Source organism: Myotis davidii, unplaced genomic scaffold (assembly GCF_000327345.1).
Source record: "Myotis davidii unplaced genomic scaffold, ASM32734v1 scaffold269, whole genome shotgun sequence".
Taxonomy (NCBI): domain Eukaryota; kingdom Metazoa; phylum Chordata; class Mammalia; order Chiroptera; family Vespertilionidae; genus Myotis; species Myotis davidii.
The window spans coordinates 7,478,147-7,480,836 of NW_006383008.1; the positions used below are offsets into that span (position 1 = coordinate 7,478,147).

The following is a 2,690-nucleotide window of genomic DNA, read 5'->3' on the forward strand; positions in this document are numbered from 1 at the left end:
GTTACCATAGTAACCGGGGCTGGATGTGGCGACCTTCAGGTGCGAAAGCCCTGGGGCCGAGAGCGAGAGCCCGCGGCCGCGCCGAGGAACGGTGGGCGTCCTGCGGGGAGGAGGCCGGGCCTTCGCGAGCGCAGTGGGGACGGCGGTGAGGGGAGGGTGACCTGAGAAACCGCACAAAGGCTCCCGCAGCCTCCCGGAAACTCCACGGGGCGCCTCTGCCCTCGCCGCCGCCCCGGAAGCGGAAACATAAGTCTGCGTAGCCGCCACCCCCCCACCCCCCCGCCGCTGCCACGTTGCCGAAACGGAAGAAGCTGACTCAGCAGCAGCCGCCGCCCAGGACCACCCAGCCTTCTGGGCTCTTCCCCCCTGGCCAATGGAAAGCCTGGGGACCCCAAGTCAGCTCTTCGCAGAGGTCCCCCAGGATCAAGGGGACTGATGATTCCGCCACTGCGGAGTCTCCCACCTGCTGCCCGGAGCAGAGGCCCAGGGTGGGGAGGCTTCGGCCCCAGGTCTCGCCCATATGGTCGCGGTTGGGGGTTGGGTGGGGGGGTGATCAGTGCTGACCCTCCTTTTCCTGGGCCAGACCAAGGTAGTCCCCCCAGGGGAGGCTTTCACGAAGAACAGAGACATCCTCGAAGGCTCAAGAGTTGGCCGCTTGTCAAGAAGACCTGCCCCCTGGAGGATGAACCCCAGGTTATGGAAGACAAATATAACCGCCCGGTCTGCCGACACTTTGCCAAAAAAGGGCGCTGTCGATATGAGAACCTCTGTGCCTTCTACCACCCAGGCGTCAACGGACCTCCTCTGTGAGCCTGCCTTCCCGGCCGAGCTGGAGGGAGCCCTCGAGACCCAGCGGCCATGCATTTCCCACCGCCCTCCGTCCCCTCCCCCATTTGGGGTTCAGAGCTGTGTTTCATCACTGGGGAGAGGTGGGCGCTCTTTCTGCGGATCCAGCCTCCAGAGCCTCGCCTTCAGGCCCCCATCTCGGCTGCCTCCTGGGTCCTCTCCCCTCGCCACTGACTGCGGAGCAGGAGACGCTCTGGGTGCTGCCTCTTGTGCGTTTGTCCAGCAGCCCCGTCCTGCCCTGAGTCCGGAGCCTGGAGCGGTTTCCTCCCACCCCTCTGGCCGCTTGTCTCAGGTCCTCCATGTGCGAACCCTGCCTCCTGTGTTGGCAGATGCTCCGAGGAACTCCCAGGCTGTCTGGCCAGGAGTTCGGATGACGGACAGTCCCTCCTGAAAGGCCCCTCGCCTGCTTCGCCGTCAGTCGCCTGGCTGTGATTGCTGTGTTTGGTGAACACGCACCCCCGGAGCCGTTCTCAGTGTCCGTGGCCTGTCTGTGGCTTCTCCACACTAGAGTTTCTGCTAAAACCAATGAGGCTCGGGGTGCCTCTCGGCTCCCCCCACCCCAACAGGGAGCACCGGGAACTTCCCGCTAGACTGCCTCCCTGGCCCCCGTTCTTCTGGGGTCCCTTTTTCTGGGTCTGACCCGGGCCCAGGAGGTGTGCGCTAAGCCTCTGGTGGGCCCACCCTCTTCCTCCACAGCCGTGCTCCTTAGCCCAGTCCCTGGGAGGCCACAGGCCTTCCCTGTGAATTCTGTGCATCTCCACCTGGACAGCCCTGCCGCCCTCTCCCCACCTCCGTCACTGCTGCTGGTTGTTTTCTGTGAAAACGGCAATGAGCGGACTCAGTCTTGAACTGGCCCTGAGGACGGGTCAGGAGTTGTGTCGACAAGAGGGAGGGTGAGAACGGTTGGAGAACTGAAAATGAATTTTGTTTCTTTTTAAAGTTTTTTACATTAGTAATAAATGCAGTGGAAAAAAACAAACAAAGTTCCAAGTCCAGAGAGAGCAAGTGACTGGTGCAGTTTCAATTGGTCTAGATTAGATGATTCGTCACCATCATCCTGGTTCAACAACTGTTTTACTGGACACTCCTCTGGGTGGCACTTGGCTAGGAAGATGGGGGGCGGGAGGGGCAAAGCACCGATCTATAAGGACTCATTGAGGATCACTTCAGGGACCACTTCAAGAAGTTTGGCCAGCGCAATGCCTTGCACAACCTATCTCCCAGGCACACAGCATTTTTTCTGTCCGTGCAATTCTAGGAATCCAAGGGAAGTGAGAAGGCCTGTGGAAACTCTGGGAATCTCTGGCTTTTCTTGGAAAGTTGGATTTCTCTCAACACTGCTCCGTCATCCCTGAAGAAGCAATAATTGTCTGGAGATGAGTAGAGACTTTTAAAGAGGCTTGTGCTCATCCAGCTCATTTCACTCTTTACTTACCTGACTCTTTAGACAAATAGCTTGAAACTCCTGCAGAGATTGGAGGCAGTGAGACAAATGGCAATCACTTAGCAGTGAGACACCTGAAGACGCAGGCTAAGATATTCAGAGGAAATGGAATGGTGCACATGGGAATACAATCCTGAGTCTTGGTGACTGACAACATGAGTCTAGTGGAGATAGGCTAGAAGTATAAAGGTGAGGTATAAGAAGAAGGCAGAATGAAAGAGATGGGTCCCAGACTTTCACTCTGGTTCATTTGGAGAGAAATGACAGGAATATGAAAATTCAAAAGAGGCAATTTAAAAAGAAAATTTATTTCCATGGTTTAGTAAAGTTTTATTTTTGATGTCCCTAATTTTAAAGCCAAAGTAATTGCAAGTTTTGTTTGTCTCTCAAAAACAAATGA

The 2,690-nt window shown here is 56.3% G+C and overlaps 1 protein-coding gene and 1 pseudogene across 1 annotated transcript; one reads left to right on the forward strand and one right to left on the reverse strand.

Annotated features, from left to right (window-relative positions):
* Positions 1–1,961, reverse strand: part of LOC102769869 — a 7,891-nt pseudogene extending 5,930 nt beyond the window's left edge.
* LOC102751490 (proline-rich protein 3-like) lies at positions 24–1,817 on the forward strand. Its single transcript, XM_015557679.1, has 2 exons — positions 24–91; positions 321–1,817. Exons 1-2 carry the CDS (start codon positions 24–26, stop codon positions 808–810), a joined length of 558 nt encoding a protein of 185 aa, XP_015413165.1. The 3' UTR covers positions 811–1,817.
* Positions 1,962–2,690: the final 729 nt, after the last annotated feature.